The sequence below is a fragment of the Ascidiella aspersa genome, chromosome 1 (genome assembly GCF_963924565.1).
Source record: "Ascidiella aspersa chromosome 1, kaAscAspe10.2, whole genome shotgun sequence".
Taxonomy (NCBI): domain Eukaryota; kingdom Metazoa; phylum Chordata; class Ascidiacea; order Phlebobranchia; family Ascidiidae; genus Ascidiella; species Ascidiella aspersa.
Window position 1 is genome coordinate 2,137,786 of NC_139447.1, and position 25,912 is coordinate 2,163,697.

A 25,912-nucleotide genomic window follows, 5' to 3' on the forward strand; every position below is an offset into this window, starting at 1 on the left:
TGGAAAGTATTTTAGTGAACTTAAATATATGAAAACCCATGAGAATATTCACACTGGAGAAAAGCCATACCGATGTAAATTTTGTGAAAAATGCTTTGCTTTCTCAAGTAGTCTTAGAATTCACAAACGAATGCATACTGGAGATAAACCCTATGGATGCAGATATTGTGAAAAATCTTTTGGTCATATTTCTAATCGTAAAACTCATGAACGAATTCACACCGGAGAAAAACCTTACAAATGTAACGCTTGTGGAACAAGTTTTGCCCAATTATCAACTTTAAAAACACATCAGATTGTTCATACTGATATTATTGCACGTTGTTATCAAACCAAACATACCGAATCCCTGGTTGTTTAGTTTAACTTTTTCCTAAAATATAATTGGGAATAGTTTGAAGGCTTTCTGATTACACTATTTTAGGCCTAATGAGATCAGTACAACGATGTTATATGTAATTTATTTTCTTTTTATGGTTGTTGTGTTTTTACTTTCTTGAACTACTCTCACCTTTCTAAAGTGCATTCGCTTTCTGGTGAAATTTTGCCCTTCAGAAGCTGCTTTTTGAACCAAGATTACGGCTTACGTATCATCTGTCGCTAAAAAAAATTAGTTTTTTTACTTGTGCGTTACTCTTTGTGAGTTATGCGAGGTTTTTAATAAGTTAATAAAGTTATACAACGAAAAAAACAAGGTTTAAGGAACACAGTTTTACCGGTTATTTACCTTTATAGTATACAGCGCTTTTGTGTAAAATGCATTCGCTTTCTGGTGAAATTTTGTGGAATAATTTTTTTATAAATAAAATGGAGATTTTTAGCAAGAAAATGTTTGGTTTTCATGATGATTTGTCTGATTCGTAGGTCTAGTTGATATATATTATAAAAAGTGAATTTTAATCGCAGTGCTTTGGCCAGGATATTATTTAATTCCCCTTTAGACCAGTGCTCAGTAACCAGGGCCGGATTAACCAATAGGCTAATAAGGCTATAGCCTTAGGCCCTGAAAAAATTCGGCCCTCAATTTTTTAAGGTTAAATTTTTGTAAGGCTGATAGTTATACAGATCCAGTATCAGTAAAGTTTTTGCTTAAAAACTAATAACTGAGTCGAGTCATTATATGCCTTGTGTGTGAGAAGGTAAATAAATCTTTTTTATTTATGCTGCAAACGAGTTAAGAACTATTTACGTTCTGTGCTATCACTTTTAAGAGGAACACACAATAAAACCTAAAAAGCAACAATACCTAAAGTCAAAAAAATTATAAACCCATAGAATAAAGATCAATGACATAAAGCTTAAATACGCCAGTACAGAATGAGATCAAAATCGTCTGAATAAGACCTAAATCTGTCAAAATACGTCCTAAATTCATCGTAATATTGCCTTAAATGGGCAAAATAACACCTGAAACTGTAGGGAGAGGGTATGGGTTGATCGGGCGCTGTGTTAGGTCTGGCATGGGTCGTTTTGCTGTCTACGTTCGGACGTCCTAGTTCATTGGTTCGCAAACTTAAAAAAAAAAATTACGCAACGGCCCCTCAGCAACTTTTTAAATCGGTCACGGTCCCTCAAACATATACACAAAATAACATTTGTTTTTAATGGTATAAATGGGTCGGGTGCACTTGCTTCTTTGCTTTCAGCTCGGCTATGTTAACCTCTAACGAATCCCTTTATTTGAGTAAAGCAATCACGAACAGTTTTAAAACCGTGACTGACCGTACAGCCCACAGTGTCATCGCAGCAAGCTGTGAAAACGCAATTCTCATTAGCTCAACGCAACACCACAATGAATAATTCAACTCTAAGCGTACAATAACTTTAATAAACAACTATATTCAGCTTTGTTTTGAAAAGTAAGTTGCCTGAAAATTTTATTGCACAAAAAGTTTTCTTCATCAGGAGCTTCGTGTTGATTTTTGGTAAGGTGCTTCGCGGCCCCCGAAAATTGTCTCGCGGACCCCAAAAGGACGGCGGACCCCAGTTTGAGAACCACTGCCCTAGTTTGACCTGCGCCATAAGGGCGCCGCTGTTTTTGTATTGGATTTTTGGCCCTGTTTTGGGTTATTGGTGGGTAATGGGTGGGGTTAGAAAATGGATAGAGGTTAAAATTATTAGGGGAGTTGATGATGTACTTAGGGGTGAGGTTTGAGGATAGGTAAAGTGCTGTTTAGGCCTTATTCTGACGGGTTTTGGACTTGGCGTTAACGTAAAACGTTTTTAAAATTTCGGTTTCGGAAGTTGAAACATTTCAACTTTGACGCTTTTGGTTCGGAACGAGGAAATTTGCCGTGAACGCTAGTAACCGTTTAAGTGTCTGGACGACGCTAGCGTTTTGCGACAGACGCAACGCTAGAAGCAAAACGCATTTAGTGTGAACCAACCTACACGTATGCTAGCTGTAAGGCAAGGAAAATATAATTTTCCATGTAAGCTACATTGTAATAGGGGAGAAGTGGGACCAGTGACTCGAGAGCTGTTTTCCTCTTTCCATTTAAAATAGTTTTTTGAGGATTTGAGACAATTAAACGATTTTTGAGGCAAAACAGTAAAGTTATGTAATCTAATAGAATTTGTATTTTGTTCTAGAATCTAGAACAGGCTTTCTCAACCGTGGCCCTCGGTCCCCTTGGGGGGCCACGGGCATAACTCTCTAGCTAGGTCGTAGTTTCCAAAACCCAACTACACAAGTGTCTTTATTTATAAAATTTGCCTGTTTGACCTTTCTTGTAACGTATTGTTACTCATTTTTCTGACACGTTCCTTGCTGATTTACTCGCAATTAGGGATGTTCAAAGTAAAATATTGTATCCTTTTATTACATTTTTTTGCCAAGTTTTACGCCTAATCGCACGTTTGCGAGTGGCAAGATTGGGGATAAAGGTCTGTCCATTACTGTGTTGCTTTATATGTAGCCATGTGTCAGCGTTTTTTCGGGCAGCCAATTACTTGACGATAACCTTCGCCCAATCATTAAGTTTCCGTCAAATGCTGTTGGGCAAGCAACTAACTTGTAATGCCTGGTGCAGAGATTTCCCAATTTCCTTATAGAGTTTGCAAAAGAACATTCCATCGTGAAACGCGCAAGGTATGCTACGGGGTTACTCAATGTCAACTTTTATGCCAATATTCAGCTAGGTCATGGGTCGGCAAACTACGGCCCGCCAATGTAATTCATCCGGCCCGCCGCCTCTTCGACAAACTAAGCATGAGTTCATTTCAAATAGGCCTATTTTTTTACTTTTTGATTATACGTAGACCTAAGTGCGAAAAATTTTCGCGCTTCGCGCGAATGTTTTTTCTACGTCCAGTTTGTTTACGTTTTGATGCTGTCTTTTCAAGTAGATCTGCGCTTAAAAAAAGGTTAACAAACGCTGAATAGATTAACTATTAAGGTTATTCCCTTTCCTGAAAGTAGTTTTATCACATTTTTCATAAGTAGTATAGATAACGAGGTTTGGACTCGAATTTTAATTTGCGCCAACACTTTACCTCCGTAAACGTAATTAAACACATCTTTAGGTGCAAAAAATATCCGAGATCCGCCTGATTTACAGTTGTTCTAACATTTTAATAACACAATTCTTATAGTTAACATTTTTGCGGCCTGTGGAGGATTTTCTGAGTTTGGTTTTCGCCCGCGACTAGAAATAGGTTGCTGCCCCTAAGCTAGCTTATGCACAGCGTATTTGCCAAACAATAGTAACGCATTATTAAAATAAAAATCTGAATACCAAAAAACTCGTCGGAGTCCAAAAACAAGCCTGGCAATGACTAACTAAGTTAGTTTAATTTAAAACGACTGATTTGTTGAATAATTAGAAATTTGGTGCACTTATTCAACTTTTCTCTTCTTACATTTTGAGTTAAATGCTGTGGTATGTTGAAGGGTAGATTAAACTTCACGTGACGACGTCAAAAGTGACCCACTGGTCCCACAGCTCCCCTACAATGAGTCTATGACACTTAATTACATTTATTACATGTTTTTATATTATGTTTGTGTTATTTTGCAGTAGCCTAAATAATTTCAATTTTTTATGCATGTATTTTTACTACATTTTGTAGCCTCGTTTGCAAAATTAGGCCCTTTCCTGGTAAATAATAGTCTTAGGCCCATAGTACCCTTAATCCGGCCCTGCCAGTAACCGGTGTGCCGCGACGTCTCCGGAGGTATGTTGCTTGCGTTTTTAGGGGTTTATTATAATACTGCCCCCTAATCCGTTATTGCAAGAAGGCCAATCTTTGTAAACAATATTGCCTTTGTGAAGTTAGAAAACAAAGTGCGGCTAAAAGCACAATGTTGATCGAAGTTGAGATTCACACGCTGTTAAAATCACGTCTAAACTACCTTAAATATTTGCTGCAAAGCACGTAAAAAGTGACCTCAAAGGATAAACGAAACAGTCATTTACATTCCAGACAGTCTATTCGTTTGCAAGCAAAGTAGCACAAGTATGTTTAGAAATATAACTGAAGCCAAAACAACTAAAATCTATCACTCTTTAATTTCACTTTTACTTTTAATTACACATGTGGCTACTATACAAAAACACTTTTTTCCTGCTGTATAATACATTAGAAGAGTAAATTAAAAGCACCATGATGGGACATGAAATGCCTGCTTTGGCAATATAAACTTAAAGTAAAATCAAACTCATGGAAGAGTCAAAATGCGATAGAATCATGCTGCAACAATCAGTGAAAAGATCGAGCAATGCTTTTGTATATTACCATTTTTATTCTATTATTTATTTAGCACAAAAACTTAAATTGGATGATCTAAAAAGGACATATCGTCGACGCAGGTCAGTAGAGAACAGTTCTGTGGTTGTGTTTCACTTGCTTTAACACAGATAATGTGGCGTGCATTCGGTATAGAAACGGTCCCGGTATTACAGAGGTCCTGAGTTCGAATTTCACATCGGCAAGTAAAAAGGTTCTACAAATCAAATCTATGACCGAATTAAAATTCATTTTAGAATGTTCTATTTTTGTATTAGGTCTTTGGTTTTCAGCGTTTTACCAGAAGATTTATATACATACGTAAACCATTTGAGGTGGTCATCGAATAAATGATCTTGGTGCAAGAACGGCAAAATCAGAAACAGTTATAAAGGGGCGAGAACCATTCTCAATGTTAATTGTACCCTCTTGAGCTTTTAGAAGGCTCGTGCTAAATTGCAATTTCGTATAACATTTTCCAAAATGTCGTCTTTTGTTCTAGCAAAATGTTTTAAGTTCATTTTGTAATTAAGAGACTTTCTCGGAGGTGAATTCGCCTGTGTTTATTGAGACCTGAACTGTTCCGAAAACATTTTCCACATTGTTGACATTTGTAAGGTCTTTCTCCGGTGTGAATTCGTACATGAGTTTTGAGGTTATCATTTCTATAAAAGCGTTTTCCACATTCTTTGCATTCGTAAGGTCTTTCTCCTGTGTGAGTTCTTATATGGGGCCTAAGATCACACTCTCTGCTAAAACACTTCCCACAATAACTGCATTCGAATGGTTTTTCGCCGGTGTGAGTTAATTCATGCCTTTTAAGCTGTCCCATCATCGTAAAACGTTTCTCACATACATTGCATTGGTGAGGTTTTTCACCAGTGTGAATTCGTTTATGGGCATTACGACTTCCTATGGTGACAAAGAATTTCCCACATATGTCGCATTCATAAGGTTTTTCTCCAGTGTGGACTCGGTTGTGGATTGCAAGATCACATACTCGGCGAAAACTTTTTTCACATACTTTGCATTTATGAGATCTTTCTCCGGTGTGAATCCGTACGTGATTTATTAGCAGTCCATTTTGTGAAAAACGGTCTCCGCATTCTTTGCATTTATAAGGTTTTTCTCCGGTGTGAATTCGTTCGTGTATTTTGAGGCCTCCTATCTGGGCAAAACACCTTCCACATTCTGTGCATTCAAAAGGCTTTTCACCAGTGTGAGTTCTTTGATGATTTGTTAAGGCTGTTAAATCTGCAAAACGTTTTCCACATTCTTCACATTTGTTAGGTTTTTTCGCCCCGGTGTGACTTTGTTCATGTCGTCTCAGATCATATTCGCGGCCATAACATTTTTCACATTGTTTGCATTGATAAGGTCTTTCACCAGTGTGAACGGTCATGTGGTCTTTAAGTCTGTTAGCTGAGCAAAACAATTTCTCACAAACCTCGCATTTATGCTCCTTAAAGTGGACGCTTGACAAATGCGATTTTAGCCTGTGATGGTTTTTGAAAACCTTTTCACAAATTAGACATTGGGAATTTTTGATTCCACCTTTGGACTTAGATTTCCTGTCATTTTTTGTACCGTTTTTGCTTTTTCCATTGCTAACATTCATTTTGTCCAAGTCGTTTTTTAACGCAAAAAGTTTCGATTCCTAAAAAAATGTTTTGTAGAGCTGTAGAGATATGTATTTCACTTAATTAAACCATATCGTTCTTAGTAAAAAACAGTAATCGAACTTTTCTGAAATACTAGAAGAGAAAATGTAAGGTAGGACTTTATTGTATACTCGCAAAGCTTTCCGTTTCCCACTTAATTTCTTTACCTCGTGGTTCTCAAACAGTGGTATGTTTCACCGTCAGAAGCAGCAATGTTTTCAATTTAATTGGGTCACGCATCTTAGCTAATGCGAAACCAAAATCAAGGCGGTCAAGCCTTCTTCCTTACTTGCTAAAAACGAAGAGTTAGGCGCAGCTAGTGTCCCTAGCTGTTTGAGCTAATATTCAGTGTTGGTGTAACAACGGCTTATTTTAAAGTAAAGCCGCAGATTTTTTCATATAATAAAGACCACGTGTTTTAATGTAATTGACACAACTGATTTTCCCTCGACCTCAGCTTGTATTTTAGCTGATTTGTCACACAGCTCGGCGCAGATGTTGCGCTAATTGTGTCATAATAACACCTGGAAAAACAATTTTCGTTTAGTATTGCAGGTTGCGAAATGCATGCTTGTGATTTAGCGTGGTCCCGTACATTCAACTTAGGAAACTAGACAGCTGAGCATGTTTCACGGCTTTAAGTTAACGAGATCCAAAAATAACGATTGTACACTAAGCGGTTTCGACGCACGTGTTCGCTTTGCGTCTTAAAGGTTTCCTTTTGCTGGGCGTTAATTGGCTGTTTCCGATTATTTTTTTATGCTGTCATTACAATCACTATTTTATGACGTCACTATTCAATAACGACAGACGGAAGATAGGGGTAATAACTCCCTGAGTTGAAAACTAGGGACGCCCCCTTTTAGATTTTCTAGATACGCCCTCTGCACATAACAATATAATTCACTTAAAAGTCAACCTTGCTTATAGCGCTTTAGTTCATGTACAGCTGCTGCAGCTAAATCAGCCGAGCTTTTTATATAAGCTGCTGAGTAAGGAAATATTACAAGGGCTTTCGAGCTATTTGCTTATCTTTGGTCTCCTTTGAAGTCAGATAAATAAAAGGAACCTGTAAGATACATAAGCAGACACCATACACACCTTAAGAACCAGGACGTAGCAGCCTGTATGCTTAACTTGTCTCCACACATTTGCGCCAACACGAAAAACTAGTTACAAACAACACCTTACTAAAACAGTGAAAAGTTTTACTTAAAACTTATTTATATGATTTATATAATCTTTGTTTGCATTTGGCTATACCTGACTGTAAAGAGACCTTACCTAGCGATTTAGTTCAGTCCTGCTGGTTGTACAACTGCAACAACTAAGTCAGTCGCGTTTTTTGTGTAAGCTGAGTCGAAACAACGTCATACAGTATCAGTCGTGCGCAACGAACCATGACGCAAAGCGAACGTGCAGCGACAAGAGCTGACAAATGGTTTCTATTAATTTGAGACTATGTATCACTCTGACTTACTTTACCTTCCCAACAATAGCCATCTGGCGAATAGCGATCTGTGTTATTAGTATTACTATCGGTTCCGCACATATGCATTGCACAATTTCAACTAATTATAGAACTTCGTGAAAAAGTTAGAAGAAACCTCAGACAACAGCAGTCGTGCGCATCAAACCGTAACGCAAATAAAGTGCAAAGCGACGAAGGCTAACAAAACGGCGAAATTATTATTGAGTGAACTTTAAGTGTTGGCTTTCTAGCGATGTGTATTACTAATATCGGTTGATAACATGAACATTGAAGACTTCTAACTAATAACAACCGTTGCTGGGAGCTGGGGTTATTTTTGTGACGCTAATTTGCGTTCGGTTATTCTCCATGACTGTAACGTCTTAATTAGCCATTGTTACTGGACTCTGCTGGACTAAGACTGGTTAGCCTATAGGTAAGGTAAATGACAAATAAGTCCAAACCTGACACATTTGACATTCAAATTAACTAACTTTGTGCAGCCCGTAAATTTTTTGCGGTATTTCTAGTAAATTGTTTTTAAGGTTTTATAGCGTGGGCCATACAGTTGCATATCTGTAAGGTAACCTACTGTGAGATTAATCAGCTAAGCACAAAGAAGATAAAAGGAAAAACAATCAAAAAAACGTTTGGTATTTTTTTTGTCATTTGCCTGTGACGCACCTGGCTCACTGGTACAGTAAACTCCTCTCATTCCAAACACTAATATGAAGCTTAAACTCATTTTCTTGGTTGGTTTTAGCGGGTCGAACGACAAGATGCTTCCTGCTCAGGGAAACGAAAGCTAATTGTCCTGGCGCGGGGTTTAACAAAGCGGCGAACACTGCACAGTAAGCCAGGATATATCTTACTCTTTTTATAAGCCTTTTCCATTTATCGATTGATGCTAACTTTAGGAGCCGACTGCGAGTTAATTTCCTATTTGCTCTTTTAACAGGATGTAACGCTATCTATAGTTGATGGCTATATAATATCTATAGTTGATTCTGCACACAAGCAATAGTTAAGCGTGGCGCGTTTATAACGCACATATTTCGCTGTCAATTAAACGAATAATATTTCCCAACTGGTGTCACATGTTATACTTAACTAAACATATATATTGTAATCTAAAACCGCCAAGTAAAAGGACAAAAAGCTTATGTTCGCCCAAACATACCTAACATGCTCTAATGTTTGGTAGTATTATGTTCAACCTATGCCTTAAAATGTTTTCATTGGATAACGACACTGCAATAATTACAAATGTTTCCATCGGCTGTGAAAAGCGCTTTTGCAATTTGGCTACTAGCAAAGACAGATGACCTCTCATTCTGTACTAGTGTATACCTTTATGAACAAAGGCGACGAACAGTTTATATACGTCTAATGTTGATTTGGAATCTTTTATTAGTCAACCAAGTGCCCCACCCATGGTAGTGGCTACAACTAAGAGTTTACCAATCAACAAACTGACAGCTTTACACGTCTGACAACCATGGCATTTTGCTGCACAATATATGCATCATGTACAAAACATAGCTATGCTAATAGGCAAAATAAATGGTTCAGCGGCCTATTGCTGAGGCACCATTGCAAATTCGACTATGCAGATTTCTGTGATTTATGATTCCTTGGTGCCTATTTTGCCTAATAGATAATCTAGCTCTGTACCTTACCATAACGCACAAAGTAAGTTATTTAGGCTACAGTTGCTTTTAAATCAAGGGCACAATGTTTTGGCTAAAAAACAAAAAGGTCTACGACAATTAGGGCATCCAATGGCAGAAAAGTCTAGACTTTTAGACCTTGAGGTCCTGGCAATGCACTAATTTGGACCTTTAGGTAAACTCCCGGCGTAAATAAATCGAAAATATTCGCTGAAAATTCACAAAAGATTGCAAAAAGTGTGAGATGGCATTAATAACACTTGACCCACCCTAACCCAAACGCTAACCCGAACCCTAACCCAAATAATGTGCGTTAATGTAATAATTATTTGAATGCTGGTGAAAAAGCCCAAACTTGGGTGGGCATAAGATAGTTTCTCGTCTATGGTAACATAGGATTTTTACGTCACAAATCGAGGTATTGGAGCCTAAAGCGTTTATGTAATTATTAATTCAATGCACATTATTTGGGTTAGGGTGCTGGTTAGCGTTTGGGTTTAGGTAGGTCAAGTATTATGAAACTTAATCAGCACATTGTTAAGTCAAATTAGTGCATTGTCCGAGACCTCAAAGTCTAAAAGTCGGACTTTTTGATTGTTTGTATGCACTAATATTGTCGTAGCACTTTTTGCTTTGAAATGCACTAATTTCTAACGGATCGGGTGAAATAACGAACGTACGTTCTACGCTACCCGGCTTTACTAATACTTGGAGTTTTTCAGTACCGGCTACGGTCGTAGCCTATAAATGAGGGAGGGCATTAAATCATAAATGGGGCATAATAAGTTGAATTCAGCTACAAAAATAAGTGAAAAAAACGAACAAGGTGCTTTTGCATGTTACCATTTACTTATTTGCTTGGGCATTTTGGTACTTTTGAGAAAGTAGTGATATGAAATGACACCTCTGAAACTGTGAAGCGCATTAGGTATAAAAACGGCCTAGGGATTGCCGAGGTCATGAGTTCGAATTTCTAACAGGAAAGTAAAAACGTCCTACAACTTAAATGACCGAATTAAAATATATTTTTTACAATGTTTCATTTTAATATCAGGTCTTTGGTTTTAAGCGTTTTACTAGAAGATTTACATGCATACGTAAACCATTTGAAATAGTCGTATAAGTTATCTCTGTACAAGAAAGACAAGATCAGAAACAATTATCAAGGGGTAAAAAACATTCTGAACGCTAGAGCTAAATTGCGGTTAGGTATACATTGCCCATCAAATAGTCAATAATTTTCTTGGCATATTGTAATCTATATTGTAATTAAGAGACTTTCTCGGAGGTGAATTCGCTTGTGTTTACCCAGGCTTGATGCGTACCGAAAACATTTTTCACATTGTTCACATTTGTAAGGTCGTTCTCCGCTGTGAGTTCGTGCATGACTTCTGAGTATTCCAGTTTTATTAAAACATTTTCCACATTCTTTGCATTCGTAGGGTTTTTCTCCTGTGTGAGTTCTTATATGAGATCTAAGATCATCCTTTCTGCCAAAACACTTTCCACAATAACTGCATTCGAATGGTTTTTCGCCGGTGTGAGTCATTTCATGCCTTTTGAGATGTCCCGTCATCGTGAAACGTTTCTCACATACTTTGCATTGATAAGGTTTTTCACCAGTGTGAATTCGTTTATGGTCATTACGATTTCCTGTGGTGGCAAAGCATTTCCCACATACGTCGCATTTATAAGGTTTTTCACCAGTGTGAATTTGTTTATGGGCATTACGACTTCCTATGGTGACAAAGAATTTCCCACATATGTCGCATTTATAAGGTTTTTCTCCGGTGTGAATTCGTTGGTGTATTCTGAAATCTCCTATCCGGGCAAAACACCTTCCACATTCTGTGCATTCAAAAGGCTTTTCACCAGTGTGAGTTCTTTGATGATTTGTTAAGGCTGTTAAATCTGCAAAACGTTTTCCACATTCTTCACATTTCTTCGCCCCGGTGTGACTTTGTTCATGTCGTCTCAGATCATATTCGCGGCCATAACATTTTTCACATTGTTTGCATTGATAAGGTCTTTCACCAGTGTGAACGGCCATGTGATCTTTAAGTCTGTTAGCTGAGCAAAACAATTTCTCACAAACCTCGCATTTATGCTCCTTAAAGTGGACGCTTGACAAATGCGATTTTAGCCTGTGATGGTTTTTGAAAACCTTTTCACAAATTAGACATTGGGAATTTTTGATTCCACCTTTGGACTTGGATTTCCTGTCATTTTTTGTACCGTTTTTGCTTTTTCCATTGCTAACATTCATTTCGTCCAAGTCGTTTTTTAACGCAAAAAGTTTCGATTCCTAAAAAAATGTTTTGTAGAGCTGTAGAGATATGTATTTCACTTAATTAAACCATATCGTTCTTAGTAAAAAACATTAATCGAACTTTTCTGAAATACTAGAAGAGAAAATGTAAGGTAGGACTTTATTGTATACTCGCAAAGCTTTCCGTTTCCCACTTAATTTCTTTACCTCGTGGTTCTCAAACAGTGGTATGTTTCACCGTCAGAAGCAGCAATGTTTTCAATTTAATTGGGTCACGCATCTTAGCTAATGCGAAACCAAAATCAAACGCCAAACGCAGTCAAGCCTTCTTCCTTACTTGCTTAAAACGTAGAGTTAGGCGCAGCTAGTGTCCCTAGCTGTTTGAGCTAATATTCAGTGTTGGTGTAACAACGGCTTATTTTAAAGTAAAGCCGCAGATTTTTTCATATAATAAAGACCACTTGTTTTAATGTAATTCACACAACTAATTTTCCCTCGACCTCAGCTTGCATTTTAGCTGATTTGTCACACAGCTCGGCACAGATGTTGCGCTAATTGTGTCATAATAACACCTGGAAAAAACAATTTTCGTTTAGTATTGCAGGTTGCGAAATGCATGCTTGTGATTTAGCGTGGTCCCGTACATTCAACTTAGAAAACTAGACAGCTGAGCATGTTTCACGGCCTTAAGTTAACGAGATCCAAAAATAACGATTGTACACTAAGCGGTTTCGACGCACGTGTTCGCTTTGCGTCTTAAAGGTTTCCTTTTGCTGGGCGTTAATTGGCTGTTTCCGATTATTTTTTTATGATGTCATTACAATCACAATTTTATGACGTCACTATTCAATAACGACTGACGGAAAATAGGGTAACTCCCTGAGTTGAAAACTTGGGGCGCCCCCTTTTTGATTTTCTAGATACGCTCTCTGCACATAACAATATACTTCACTTAAAAGTCAACCTTGCTTATAGCGCTTTAGTTCATGTACAGCTGCTGCAGCTAAATCAGCCGAGCTTTTTATATAAGCTGCTGAGTAAGGAAATATTACAAGGGCTTTCGAGCTATTTGCTTATCTTTGGTCTCCTTTGAAGTCAGATAAATAAAAGGAACCTGTAAGATACATAAGCAGACACCATACACACCTTAAGTACCAGGACGTAGCAGCCTGTATGCTTAACTTGTCTTCACACATTTGCGCCAACACGAAAAACTAGTTACAAACAACACCTTACTAAAACAGTGAAAAGTTTTACTTAAAAGTTATTTATATGATTTATATAATCTTTGTTTGCATTTGGCTATACCTGACTGTAAAGAAGCCTTACCTAGTGACTTTAGTTCAGTCCTGCTGGTTGTACAACTGCTACAACTAAGTCAGTCGCGTTTTTTGTGTAAGCTGAGTCGAAACAACGTCATACAGTATCAGTCGTGCGCAACGAACCATGACGCAAAGCGAACGTGCAGCGACAAGAGCTAACAAATGGTTTCTATTAATTTGAGACTATGTATCACTCTGACTTACTTTACCTTCCCAACAATAGCCATCTGGCGAATAGCGATCTGTGTTATTAGTATTACTATCGGTTCCGCACATATGCATTGCACAATTTCAACTAATTATAGAACTTCGTGAAAAAGTTAGAAGAAACCTCAGACAACAGCAGTCGTGCGCATCAAACCGTAACGCAAATAAAGTGCAAAGCGACGATGGCTAACAAAACGGCGAAATTATTATTGAGTGAACTTTAAGCGTTGGCTTTCTAGCGATGTGTATTACTAATATCGGTTGATAACATGAACATTGAAGACTTCTAACTAATAACAACCGTTGCTGGGAGCTGGGGTTATTTTTGTGACGCTAGTTTGCGTTCGGTTATTCTCCATGGCTGTAACGTCTTAATTAGCCATTGTTACTGGACTCTGCTGGACTAAGACTGGTTAGCCTATAGCTAACGCAACTGACAATTAAGTCCAAACCTGACACATTTGACATTCAAATTAACTAACTTTGTGCAGCCCGTAATTTTCTTGTGGTATCTCTAGTAAATTGTTTTTAAGGTTTTATAGCATGGGCCATACAGTTGCATATCTGTAAGGTAACCTACTGTGAGATTAATCAGCTAAGCATAAAGATAAAAGGAAAAACAATCAAAAAAACGTTTGGTATTTTTTTTGTCATTTGCCTGTGACGCACCTGGCTCACTGGTACAGTAAACTCCTCTCATTCCAAACACTAATATGAAGCTTAAACTCATTTTCTTGGTTAGTTTTAGCGGGTCGAATGACAAGATGCTTCCTGCTCAGGGAAACGAGAGCTAATTGTCCTCGCGCGGGGTTTAACAAAGCGGCGAACACTGCACAGTAAGCCAGGATATATCTTACTCTTTTTGTAAGCCTTTTCCATTTATCGATTGATGCTAACTTTAGGAGCCGACTGTAGGCGAGTTAATTTCCCGTTTGCTCTTTTAACATGATGTAACGTTATCTATAGTTGATGGCTATATAATATCTATAGTTGATTTTGCACACAAGCAATAGTTAAGCGTGGCGCGTTTATAACGCACATATTTCGCTGTCAATTAAATGAATAATATTTCCCAACTGGTGTCACATGTTATACTTAACTAAACATATATATTGTAATCTAAAACCGCCAAGTAAAAGGACAAAAAGCTTATGTTCGCCCAAACATACCTAACATGCTCTAATGTTTGGTAGTATTATGTTCAACCTATGCCTTAAAATGTTTTCATTGGATAACGACACTGCAATAATTACAAATGTTTCCATCGGCTGTGAAACGCGCTTTTGCAATTTGGCTACTAGCAAAGACAGATGACCTCTCATTCTGTACTAGTGTATACCTTTATGAACAAAGGCGACGAACAGTTTAAATACGTCTTATGTTGATTTGGAATCTTTTATTAGTCAACCAAGTGCCCCACCCATGGTAGTGGCTACAACTAAGAGTTTACCAATCAACAAACTGACAGCTTTACACGTCTGACAACCATGGCATTTTGCTGCACAATATATGCATCATGTACAAAACATAGCTATGCTAATAGGCAAAATAAATAGTTCAGCGGCCTATTGCTGAGGCACCATTGCAAATTCGACTATGCAGATTTCTGTGATTTATGATTCCTTGGTGCCTATTTTGCCTAATAGATAATCTAGCTCTGTACCTTACCATAACGCACAAAGTAAGTTATTTAGGCTACAGTTGCTTTTAAATCAAGGGCACAATGTTTTGGCAAAAAAACAAAAAGGTCTACGACAATTAGGGCATCCAATGGCAGAAAAGTCTAGACTTTTAGACCTTGAAGTCCTGGCAATGCACTAATTTGGACCTTTAGGTAAACTCCCGGCGTAAATAAATCGAAAATATTCGCTGAAAATTCATAAAAGTTTACAAAAAGTGTGAGATGGCATTAATAACACTTGACCCACCCTAACCCAAACGCTAACCCGAACCCTAACCCAAATAATGTGCGTTAATGTAATAATTATTTGAATGCTGGTGAAAAAGCCCAAACTTGGGTGGGCATAAGATAGTTTCTCGTCTATGGTAACATAGGATTTTTACGTCACAAATCGAGGTATTGGAGCCTAAAGCGTTTATGTAATTATTAATTCAATGCACATTATTTGGGTTAGGGTGCTGGTTAGCGTTTGGGTTTAGGTAGGTCAAGTATTATGAAACTTAATCAGCACATTGTTAAGTCAAATTACTGCATTGTCCGAGACCTCAAAGTCTAAAAGTCGGACTTTTTGATTGTTTGTATGCACTAATATTGTCGTAGCACTTTTTGCTTTGAAATGCACTAATTTCTAACGGATCGGGTGAAATAACGAACGTACGTTCTATGCTACCCGGCGCCACCTCGCACAAGTATAATAGCTAGATTAGGGTATCGTAGCCCGATAATTTTAGTTCGCTACCCGGCTTTACTAATACTTGGAGTTTTTCAGTACCGGCTACGGTCGTAGCCTATAAATGAGGGAGGGCATTAAATCATAAATGGGGCATAATAAGTTGAATTCAGCTACAAAAATAAGTGAAAAAAACGAACAAGGTGCTTTTGCATGTTACCATTTACTTATTTGCTTGGGCATTTTGGTACTTTTGGGAAAGTAGTGATATGAAATGACACCTCTGAAACTGTGAAGCGCATTAGGTATAAAAACGGCCTAGGGATTGCCGAGGTCATGAGTTCGAATTTCTAACAGGAAAGTAAAACGTCCTACAACTTAAATGACCGAATTAAAATATATTTTTTACAATGTTTCATTTTAATATCAGGTCTTTGGTTTTAAGCGTTTTACTAGAAGATTTACATGCATACGTAAACCATTTGAAATAGTCGTATAAGTTATCTCTGTACAAGAAAGACAAGATCAGAAACAGTTATCAAGGGGTAAAAAACATTCTGAACGCTTGTGCTAAATTGCGGTTAGGTATACATTGCCCATCAAATAGTCAATAATTTTCTTGGAATATTGTAATCTATATTGTAATTAAGAGACTTTCTCGGAGGTGAATTCGCTTGTGTTTACCCAGGCTTGATGCGTACCGAAAACATTTTTCACATTGTTCACATTTGTAAGGTCGTTCTCCGCTGTGAGTTCGTGCATGACTTCTGAGTATTCCAGTTTTATTAAAACATTTTCCACATTCTTTGCATTCGTAGGGTTTTTCTCCTGTGTGAGTTCTTATATGAGATCTAAGATCATCCTTTCTGCCAAAACACTTTCCACAATAATTGCATTCGAATGGTTTTTCGCCGGTGTGAGTCATTTCATGCCTTTTGAGATGTCCCGTCATCGTGAAACGTTTCTCACATACTTTGCATTGATAAGGTTTTTCACCAGTGTGAATTCGTTTATGGTCATTACGATTTCCTGTGGTGGCAAAGCATTTCCCACATACGTCGCATTTATAAGGTTTTTCACCAGTGTGAATTCGTTTATGGGCATTACGACTTCCTATGGTGACAAAGAATTTCCCACATATGTCGCATTTATAAGGTTTTTCTCCAGTGTGAATTCGTTCGTGTATTCTGAAATCTCCTATCCGGGCAAAACACCTTCCACATTCTATGCATTCAAAAGGCTTTTCACCAGTGTGAGTTCTTTGATGATTTGTTAAGGCTGTTAAATCTGCAAAACGTTTTCCACATTCTTCACATTTGTTCGCCCCGGTGTGACTTTGTTCATGTCGTCTCAGATCATATTCGCGGCCATAACATTTTTCACATTGTTTGCATTGATAAGGTCTTTCACCAGTGTGAACGGCCATATGATCTTTAAGTCTGTTAGCTGAGCAAAACAATTTCTCACAAACCTCGCATTTATGCTCCTTAAAGTGGACGCTTGACAAATGCGATTTTAGCCTGTGATGGTTTTTGAAAATCTTTTCACAAATTAGACATTGGGAATTTTTGATTCCACCTTTGGACTTAGATTTCCTGTCACTTTTTGTACCGTTTTTGCTTTTTCCATTGCTAACATTCATTTTGTCCAAGTCGTTTTTTAACGCAAAAAGTTTCGATTCCTAAAAAAATGTTTTGTAGAGCTGTAGAGATATGTATTTCACTTAATTAAACCATATCGTTCTTAGTAAAAAACAGTAATCGAACTTTTCTGAAATACTAGAAGAGAAAATGTAAGGTAGGACTTTATTGTATAGTCGCAAAGCTTTCCGTTTCCCACTTAATTTATTTACCTCGTGGTTCTTAAACAGTGGTATGTTTCACCGTCAGAAGCAGCAATGTTTTCAATTTAATTGGGTCACGCATCTTAGCTAATGCGAAACCAAAATCAAACGCCAAACGCGGTCAAGCCTTCTTCCCTACTTGCTAAAAACGTAGAGTTAGGCGCAGCTAGTGTCCCTAGCTGTTTGAGCTAATGTTCAGTGTTGGTTTAACAACGGCTTATTTTAAAGTAAGGCCGCAGATTTTTTCATATAATAAAGACCACTTGTTTTAATGTAATTGACACAACTAATTTTCCCTCGACCTCAGCTTGTATTTTAGCTGATTTTTCACACAGTTCGGCGCAGATGTTGCGCTAATTGTGTCATAATAACACCTGGAAAAACAATTTTCGTTTAGTATTGCAGGTTGCGAAATGCATGCTTGTGATTTCGCGTGGTCCCGTACATTCAACTTAGGAAACTAGACAGCTGAGCATGTTTCACGGCCTTAAGTTAACGAGATCCAAAAATAACGATTGTACACTAAGCGGTTTCGACGCACGTGTTCGCTTTGCGTCTTAAAGGTTTCCTTTTGCTGGGCGTTAATTGGCTGTTTCCGATTATTTTTTTATGATGTCATTACAATCACTATTTTATGACGTCACTATTCAATAACGACAGACGGAAAATAGGGTAACTCCCTGAGTTGAAAACTCGGGGCGCCCCCTTTTGGATTTTCTAGATACGCCCTCTGCACATAACAATATACTTCACTTAAAAGTCAACCTTGCTTATAGCGCTTTAGTTCATGTACAGCTGCTGCAGCTAAATCAGCCGAGATTTTTACATAAGCTGCTGAGTAAGGAAATATTACAAGGGCTTTCGAGCTATTTGCTTATCTTTGGTCTCCTTTGAAGTCAGATAAATAAAAGGAACCTGTAAGATACATAAGCAGACACCATACACACCTTAAGTACCAGGACGTAGCAGCCTGTATGCTTAACTTGTCTCCACACATTTGCGCCAACACGAAAAACTAGTTACAAACAACACCTTACTAAAACAGTGAAAAGTTTTACTTAAAACTTATTTATATGATTTATATAATCTTTGTTTGCATTTGGCTATACCTGACTGTAAAGAAGCCTTACCTAGTGACTTTAGTTCAGTCCTGCTGGTTGTACAACTGCTACAACTAAGTCAGTCGCGTTTTTTGTGTAAGCTGAGTCGAAACAACGTAATACAGTATCAGTCGTGCGCAACGAACCATGACGCAAAGCGAACGTGCAGCGACAAGAGCTAACAAATGGTTTCTATTAATTTGAGACTATGTATCACTCTGACTTACTTTACCTTCCCAACAATAGCCATCTGGCGAATAGCGATCTGTGTTATTAGTATTACTATCGGTTCCGCACATATGCATTGCACAATTTCAACTAATTATAGAACTTCGTGAAAAAGTTAGAAGAAACCTCAGACAACAGCAGTCGTGCGCATCAAACCGTAACGCAAATAAAGTGCAAAGCGACGAAGGCTAACAAAACGGCGAAATTATTATTGAGTCAACTTTAAGCGTTGGCTTTCTAGCGATGTGTATTACTAATATCGGTTGATAACATGAACATTGAAGACTTCTAACTGATAACAACCGTCGGTGGAAGCTGGAATTTTTTTGTGACGCTAATTTGCGTTCGGTTATTCTCCATGACTGTAACGTCTTAATTAGCCTTTGTTACTGGACTCTGCTGGACTAAGACTGGTTAGCCTATAGCTAACGCAACTGACAATTAAGTCCAAACCTGACACATTTGACATTCAAATTAACTAACTTTGTGCAGCCCGTAAATTTTTTTCGGTATTTCTAATAAATTGTTTTTAAGGTTTTATAGCGTGGGTCATACAGTTGCATATCTGTAAGGTAGCCTACTGTGAGATTAATCAGCTAAGCATAAAGATAAAAGAAAAAACAATCAAAAAAACGTTTGGTATTTTTTTTGTCATTTGCCTGTGACGCACCTGTCTCACTGGTGCAGTAAACTCCACTCAGTCCAAACACTAATATGAAGCTTAAACACATTTGCTTGGTTGGTTTTATCGGGTCGAACGACAAGATGCTTCCTGCTCAGGGAAACGAGAGCTAATTGTCCTCGCGCGGGTTTGCGGTGAAAACTGCACAGAAAGCCAGGATATATCTTACTCTTTTTATAAGCCTTTTCCATTTATCGATTGATGCTAACTTTAGGAGCCGACTGTAGGCAAGTTAATTTCCTGTTTGCCCTTTTAACAGGATGTAACGTTATCTATAGTTGATGGCTATATAATATCTATAGTTGATTTTGCACACAAGCAATAGTAAGCGTGGCGCGTTTATAACGCACATATTTTGCTGTCAATTAAACGAATAATATTTCCCAACTGGTGTCACATGTTATACTTAACTAAACATATATATTGTAATCTAAAACCGCCATATAAAAGGACAAAAAGCTTATTTTTACCCAAACATGCCTAACATGCTCTAATGTTTGGTAGTAATATGTTCAACCTATGCCTTAAAATGTTTTCATTGGATAACGACACTGCAACAATTACAAATATTTCCATCGGCTGTGAAACGCGCTTTTGCAATTTGGTTACTAGCAAAGACAGATGACCTCTCATTCTGTACTAGTGTATACCTTTATGAACAAAGGCGACGAACAGTTTAAATACGTCTAATGTTGATTTGGAATCTTTTATTAGTCAACCAAGTGCCCCACCCATGGTAGTGGCTACAACTAAGAGTTTACCAATCAACAAACTGACAGCTTTATACGTCTGACAACCATGGCATTTTGCTGCACAACATATGCATCATGTACAAAACATAGCTATGCTAATAGGCAAAGTACATGGTTCAGCGGCCTATTGTTGAGGCACCATTGCAAATTCGACTATGCAGATTTCTGTGGTTTACCATTGCTTGGTGCCTATTTTGCCTAATAGATAATCTAGCTCTGTACCTTACCATAACGCACAAAGTAAGTTATTTAGGCTACAGTTGCTTTTAAATCAAAGGCACAATGTTTTGGCAAAAAAACAAAAAGGTCTACGACAATTAGGGCATCCAATGGCAGAAAAGTCTAGACTTTTAGACCTTGAGGTCCTGGCAATGCACTAATTTGGACCTTTAGGTAAACTCCCGGCGTAAATAAATTGAAAATATTCGCTGAAAATTCACAAAAGATTACAAAAAGTGTGAGATGGCATTAATAACACTTGACCCCCCCAACCCAAACGCTAACCCGAACCCTAACCCAAATAATGTGCGTTAATGTAATAATTATTTGAATGCTGGTGAAAAAGCCCAAACTTGGGTGGGCATAAGATAGTTTCTCGTCTATGGTAACATAGGATTGTTACGTCACAAATTGAGGTATTGGAGCCTAAAGAGTTTATGTAATTATTAATTCAATCAATGCACATTATTTGGGTTAGGGTGCTGGTTAGCGTTTGGGTTTAGGTAGGTCAAGTGTTATGAAACTTAATCAGCACATTGTTAAGTCAAATTACTGCTTTGTCCGAGACCTCAAAGTCTAAAAGTCGGACTTTTTGATTGTTTGGATGCACTAATTGTCGTAAACCTTTTTGCTTAGAAATGCACCAATTTCTAACGGATCGGGTGAAATAACGAACGTACGTTCTACACTACCCGGCGCCACCACGCACAAGTATAATAGCTAGGTTAGGGTATCGTAGCCCGATAATTTTAGTTCGCTACCCGCTAATACTTGGAGTTTTTCAGTACCGGCTACGGTCGTAGCCTATAAATGAGGGAGGGCATTAAATCATAAATGGGGCATAATAAGTTGAAGTCAGCTCCAAAAATAAGTGAAAAAAACGAACAAGGTGCTTTTGCATGTTACCATTTACTTAATTGCTTGGGCATTTTGGTACTTTTGGGAAAGTAGTGATATGAAAAGACACCTCTGAAACTGTGAAGCGCATTAGGTATAAAAACGGCCTAGGGATTGCCGAGGTCATGAGTTCGAATTTCTAACAGGAAAGTAAAAACGTCCTACAACTTAAATGACCGAATTAAAATATATTTTTTACAATGTTTTATTTTACTATCAGGTCTTTGGTTTTAAGCGTTTTACTAGAAGATTTACATGCATACGTAAACCATTTGAAATAGTCGTATAAGTTATCTCTGTTCAAGAAAGACAAGATCAGAAACAGTTATCAAGGGGTAAAAAACATTCTGAACGCTAGAGCTAAATTGCGGTTAGGTATACATTGCCCATCAAATAGTCAATAATTTTCTTGGAATATTGTAATCTATATTGTAATTAAGAGACTTTCTCGGAGGTGAATTTGCTTGTGTTTACCGAGGCCCGATGCGTACCGAAAACATTTTTCACATTGTTCACATTTGTAAGTTCGTTCTCCGCTGTGAGTTCGTGCATGACTTCTGAGTATTCCAGTTTTATTAAAACATTTTCCACATTCTTTGCATTTAAAAGGTTTTTCTCCTGTGTGAGTTCTTATATGAGATCTAAGATCACCCTCTCTGCCAAAACACTTTCCACAATAATTGCATTCGAATGGTTTTTCGCCGGTGTGAGTCATTTCATGCCTTTTGAGATGTCCCGTCATCGTGAAACGTTTCTCACATACTTTGCATTGATAAGGTCTTTCACCAGTGTGAATTCGTTTATGGTCATTACGATTTCCTGTGGTGGCAAAGCATTTGTCACATACGTCGCATTTATAAGGTTTTTCTCCAGTGTGGACTCTATGATGTCTTTTAAGAGAACTTGCGTGGCGAAAACTTTTTTCACATACTTTGCATTCATAAGATCTTTCTCCAGTGTGAATCCGTTTATGATATTTTAGATGTCCAAGTTGTTTAAAACAGTCTCCGCATTCTTCGCATTTATAAGGCTTTTCTCCAGTGTGAGTTCGTTCATGACTTATGAGACTTCCTAATCGGGCAAAACACCTTCCGCATTCTTTGCATGTAAAAGGCTTTTCGCCAGTGTGGACGGTCATGTGAATTGTAAGTTCGCGAGCTGAGCCAAACAATTTTTCACAAACCTCGCATTTATGCTCCTTGAAGTGGACATTGGACAAATGATATTTTAGTCTGCCATGGTTGATAAAAGACTTTTCACAAATCTGACAGCGAAAATCTTGGATTTCATCTTTGGACTTTAATTTTCTGTCATTTTCTTTACTATGGTTTTTCTTTTCCATGGCTTATTTAATCTAAGTTGTTTTGTAACGGAAATTAGATTCTATTTCTGTAAAAAAATGTAAAACTTTAAACAAAGATATTTTAAGTTGAAAAAACAAATATTTAATTACACGATATCGTTCTTAGTGAAAACAGTAATTGAACTTTTTATACACTAGAAGAGAAGCTGTCAGGTGCGACATTATTTGTATATTCGCGAAGGAAACACACAATAAGACCTAAAAAGCAACAATACCTAAAGCAGACAAAATGTATAAAACCATAGTTTGGCACCAGATTTGTGTCCCTGTTTGAGGTTATTAGTGAGCAATGGGTGGGGTTAAAAAATGGGTTAGGGTTGACATTATTAGGGGAGTTGGTGATGTACTTAGGGGTTGGGTTTGGGGTTAGGTGAGGTGTTGTTTAGGCCTATTCTGACCATTTAGGTCTTATTCCGACGTTATTCCGATTTAGACGTGATTACCACTATTAGTTATCATTCCTATTTTGGTCTTTTTTCGAAGTGTGTTTTATTCCGACGTTGATGTTGTTCTTATCTCGGTCTTATGGCTGGAGTCCATCGCGAAGCTTTCGGTTTCCCACTTAGCTTAATTCCTTTAACACAGTGGTTCTCAGGGACCCGTTTAGTTGTTCGGAAGTGGTGGTGTTACGCGACCAGGCTATAGGCCTAATACATGTCACATAATGAATGAACATTCAGCTTCCTGCAAACCTACAGTCGAGCTACAGTTTTGTCATTTCAGTAAATCCAGGTCTGTGGTGAGATTTTTAAAGCTTAGGTCCAATGTTCGACAACCATTTTTTTTACTTTAAGCGCAACTTTGTAATTAATGCACAAATACAACATTGTTAGTGTTTTACATATTATGTCTATTTATTTAACACGGTTGCAACATACTATCCAAACTACAGACACCTTGCAAAACGACTTGGATTATTTAAAAAAATATTCCATGTTGTACAACTGCTGCAGTTAACTGCTCGAGTCGAAAGAAAGCTCAGACAACAGCAGCTTTGCGCAGAAAACCGTAACGCGAAATCAAGTGTGAAGCGACGAAGGCAAAATAAACGGCTAAATTATTATTGTGTCAACTTTAAGACACAATTTCTAGCGATTTGTAAAGAAAACCTTAGACAACAGCAGCTTTGCGCAGCAAACCGTAACGCGAATAGATGGTGAAGCTATGAAGGCAAACAAAACGACTAAATTATTATCGTGCCAAGTTTAACTTACAAGCGTTAAGTTTCCAATAATGTTTGTATTACTAATCATCGGTTGCTAACATCTACATTGCTGACTCCTAGCTAACAACAACGGTCGGTTGGAGCTGGAGTTATTTTGTTAGGACTAATTTGCGCTCGTTAGCTTTCCATAGCTGTAGCTGTGTTGCGCCTTACCTTTGGTACTGCGCTGCCAAACTTAAGGTTGGTTTACACGAGACGCTTCTAGCGTCTGACGCAAAAGTTTAGCGCCGCCCAGTTCCCACATAACGCGTTGCCGGCGTTAACGGTAAATTTCCACGCTTATAACCGAAAGCGCTAAAGTTGAAATATTTCAATTTCTACAACCAAAAGCATTTCAACTCCTTAGCCGTCGACGTTTTTTTTTTAGTAAGCGTAAAACGCGTTTAGTGTGAACCAACCTAAGACTGGTTATAGCTAACGTAAATGATCATTAGGTCTAAACAAGTGAAATTTGGAAAATCAAGGAAGCAATACAAATAATGTCTTATAATTAATTATTAAAATTCGAAATTATTTATGCTAATATGCCTATGTTTTGTTCGATTACTAGAAGCTAGTTTTTATTTCGCTAACAAGAAAAAACAATTGGGTCGCCAAAGCTTAGTTGTCATACCTACGCCTAATATTTGGGTCGCCGCGAAAAAAGGTTGAGAAGCACTGGTCTAAACCTTTCGCATTTCACATTCAAAATAACTAGCTTTCTGCAGGCTGGTACACTAAAATTCACACTCATTTAGTTAAGGTACGTCGTGCTTATCAAGTTTTTTTTTTTTTAGTTGTCGTGCTTTCAAGTTTTTATAACATTTGCCCAACGCGGCAATCAGCTCATGCTTATGGCGCACCTGGCAACCTTCTGTGGCGCACTGGTGCAGTAAACTCCACTCAGTCCAGACACTAATATGACGCCTTGCTTGGTTGGTTTTATCGGGTCGAACGACAAGAAGCTTCCTGCTCAGGGAAACGAGAACTAATTGTCTTGGCAAAGGGATTAACAAAGCGGCGAACACTGCACAGTAAGCCAGGATAAATCCTACTAATAATGCTAAATTTAGGCGCCGTTTTAATGCTGCAGGCAAGTTAATATCCTGTTTGCGCTCACAGCAGGATGTAACGCTATCTATACTTGATGGCTATATATAGTAGGGCTGCGAAGTCGGTCTCGGGACTCATGTTAGACCACTACAACTACCTCAATCCACGGTGTCCAAAATGCGCAGTACCAAGTTTTGAAACTGATAGGATGGCCAACTGTTCATGGTGAAAGTGGAAGAATAGCATATGGTGGATATTTACAACCATGTATTGTGAGTGAATGAATTATACCACACCCCTATATGTGGATTGCTTCGGAAAATGACGAAATTGCACTTTTGGTCGGAGTCGAACTCGGGTTATTATCAGTATTACCGGTCTAATATCGATACTACCTCGTGGCATCGGGCATCGGCTGCGATGCGCATATCTTTATTACTACAACGGCGTATAGGTTTTCTTTTCTTTCAAAACTTTGACTGAAAAGAATTGCGCTGCCGCAAAAAATGTCGAGAAACATTACAATAGGTGTACAGCCACGCAATAACTACGCAAAAAGTTCGCGTAATGCAACAAAAGCTTATATAACTGTTGTCTTCGTTTTAAGTTTCTGGAATGTTTAAGATGTGGTACTAACGGGCCACGGCACAATGCACAGCTACAAACATGTTATCGATTGGTCAAAAGGAATGAAAATTTAACATTTCAGAGCCCTTGATTTTATATAAACAGCTTCAAACATTGTAGCATTTTTACCCAGGCATTTAAATTATTCTTGCTTTTTTTCATTCTTGTACATTGTCATCTTGAACTCCAGTCCTGGTACCTTTAGAAATTTGTGCGCGGTGAATCTTTTTGCGTTGTCTGAAAGATGAAGGATCACCAAAACGTT

At 37.9% G+C, this 25,912-nt stretch overlaps 3 protein-coding genes across 3 annotated transcripts in view; 1 reads left to right on the top strand and 2 right to left on the bottom strand.

The window, feature by feature from the left end:
- Positions 1-25,912, top strand: part of LOC146166507 (uncharacterized) — a 38,149-nt gene that overhangs the window by 953 nt on the left and 11,284 nt on the right. The window contains exon 2 of the mRNA XM_083386905.1: positions 44-270. Within this exon, the coding sequence (XP_083243031.1) occupies positions 44-270 (227 nt within the window). The remainder of the gene's footprint in view (positions 1-43; positions 271-25,912) is intronic.
- LOC146166508 (uncharacterized) lies at positions 5,246-17,402 on the bottom strand. Its single transcript, XM_083391048.1, has 5 exons — positions 16,325-17,402; positions 10,809-11,600; positions 8,545-8,646; positions 7,870-7,892; positions 5,246-6,385 (listed from the first exon to the last, which is right to left on the bottom strand). The coding sequence occupies exons 1-5, from the start codon at positions 17,319-17,321 to the stop codon at positions 5,246-5,248; spliced, it is 3,054 nt and encodes a 1,017-aa protein (XP_083247174.1). The 5' UTR covers positions 17,322-17,402.
- On the bottom strand, positions 20,846-22,759 carry LOC146166509 (uncharacterized). The gene has a single exon (XM_083389123.1). The coding sequence runs from the start codon at positions 22,740-22,742 to the stop codon at positions 21,825-21,827; it is 918 nt and encodes a 305-aa protein (XP_083245249.1). The 5' UTR covers positions 22,743-22,759; the 3' UTR covers positions 20,846-21,824.